The 1,993-nt window shown below is 41.5% G+C and overlaps 1 protein-coding gene across 1 annotated transcript in view; it reads right to left on the reverse strand.

Annotated features, from left to right (window-relative positions):
- Nucleotides 1-356: 356 nt before the first annotated feature.
- Nucleotides 357-1,993, reverse strand: part of TTC3 (tetratricopeptide repeat domain 3) — a 124,251-nt gene continuing 122,614 nt past the window's right edge. The window contains exons 35-36 of the mRNA XM_006886780.1: nt 693-810; nt 357-530 (exon numbers count right to left, since the gene is read on the reverse strand). Coding sequence (XP_006886842.1) covers nt 357-530; nt 693-810 — 292 coding nt within the window. The remainder of the gene's footprint in view (nt 531-692; nt 811-1,993) is intronic.

The raw sequence follows: 1,993 nt of genomic DNA on the forward strand, positions 1-1,993 counted from the left end.
GGTTTGGGACCCCCGTGTGTACCCCACTTCTCTCTGGGTGGACCCCAAACAAGAGTGAGCAAAACTCTGTCATTCTGCTGACTGGTGCTCTGACCAGATACACTGAAGTGTCTCTAAGTTTGGGAGTAAATTATTAAGTCTGGAAGAGGAATTCCCTCCTAAGAGGGATTGGTATAGTGTCTGCAGCAATGGGCTCAAATGTGTCTGGGATAAGGATGGGACAGGAGAGGAGAGGATCTCAGGTCTATTGTTCAAAGAGTCACTATGATTAGTACTTGACTCAATGGCACTTAACAACAACAGAAATCAAAACAGGGCTAGATCTTTCCTGCTCTTTGTTAAATGACATAAAGCACCTAAGCAAGAGTAACTCTCCAGCCACAGAGACTGACTGCACTTTCGCCTTCTGGCCTCTGGCCCTGGGGTTTGGGCAGCGTTGTGGCAGGCACCGAGGGCTGGACACCCAGGGACATGGTTTCAGGAGCAGCAGGGCTGGGCTCAGAGGTCCTCTGATCTGTCCCTGGATTTGGCTACAGCACAAAGTTCTGTGACTCAAAAGTCTGGACACCTGTCTTTCGTAAATTGTTCTCAACATTTTAAAGGATTTTTTTAAAAAATCTGAACTATTGTCATGTTTTGCAAATAAATAAGAATAAAGTGGAAACACTCTAGTGTCTTGAAAAAAGACCAACCTTTTTCTTCTGCTCAGCCAGGATGTGCTCTATCACTCTCCCAACCGTCTCATCAATACTCAGTCCTAACAGTGAGCTCTTGGTTCGCACTTTCTTAACAAACCCGGCAAGCTCGGAGCTGAAAGGAGAGCAGGGACAGATGACACTAGAAGTCTGCTTCTCCACTGCCCAGAAGCCTTATGTACCGATACTAACCCAACAACTAAAAGAAATATAAAAACCAAACACACAAAACCAAAAATAGACTATATGACAATGATCGTAATGACATCAAAGAGGTGGAACACAGCTTGCTTGAGGGAAGGAAGTCAGCACCGAGGCCAGTAAGAATTGTCTTTAAGTGTCTAGAAACACCTAAAAGTCAGCATTCCTAATGCTCGATGGCTCAAGTTACAATTAAGTAACTAAGGAATTCTAGCGGCGCAATAGCTGGGTCATATGGGATTTCTATGCTCAGCTTTTTGAGAAAACATCAAACTGACTTCCAGAGTGGTTGTACCATTTTACAGTCCCACCAACAGTGTATGAGAGTTCCAATCTCTCCCCATCTTCTTCAACATTTATTACTTGATGTTCTATTAAACTTCGCCACTGCAAAGTTTAGGAATACACCCCGAGGAAAACAGAACTGGGACACAAGGGAGATTTGTATGCTGATGCTTACAGCAACATTATTCACAATAGCAAGAAAATGGAAACAGCCTAATGTCCATCAACAAACAAATGAACTGAGAGACTGAGATTGTGGTACATTCACATGATGGAATACTATGCAGCACACAGGAGCAACAATTTAAAAAAATACTACCTAATAAGGGATAGGCTAGAGAGCATTATGCTGAGTGAACTTAGTCTCAAAAGGACAAATACTGCATAAGACCATTATTTTAAAAATTGAAAGGTAACTAGTAAGATGTGTATGAAAGTCCAGTGGGGAAAGGGAAGGAGCTGGGGGGCTGAGGGTGGGCAGGGAGGATATAACAGGGTTGCAGTGTTTGATAGATGGAGGGAGGTGGTGAAGACAGAGTTTTGTGGGTAAAAGAATTAGGAACGATCCAGTGGGGATATGGAAAAAACAGAGTAAAGGTGATTAATTTTATAAAACACAATGTATGGGAATGATAGTATAAAATACAATGTGAGTGAATGAATGTGTGAAACAATGAATACAAATTTTGTATGCAAACCAACATAAAAGAAAAAGAATTTTTAAAATTTTATTTTATTAATTTTCATGAACATTTACAGAGATTTTGGATTTCCATTCATTCATTGTTGCACTTCTCTCCCTGCCCACCCCT

This window comes from Elephantulus edwardii, unplaced genomic scaffold (assembly GCF_000299155.1).
Source record: "Elephantulus edwardii isolate Elephantulus edwardi_28Jun2011 unplaced genomic scaffold, EleEdw1.0 scaffold00051, whole genome shotgun sequence".
In the NCBI taxonomy this organism is placed as follows: Eukaryota; Metazoa; Chordata; class Mammalia; order Macroscelidea; family Macroscelididae; genus Elephantulus; species Elephantulus edwardii.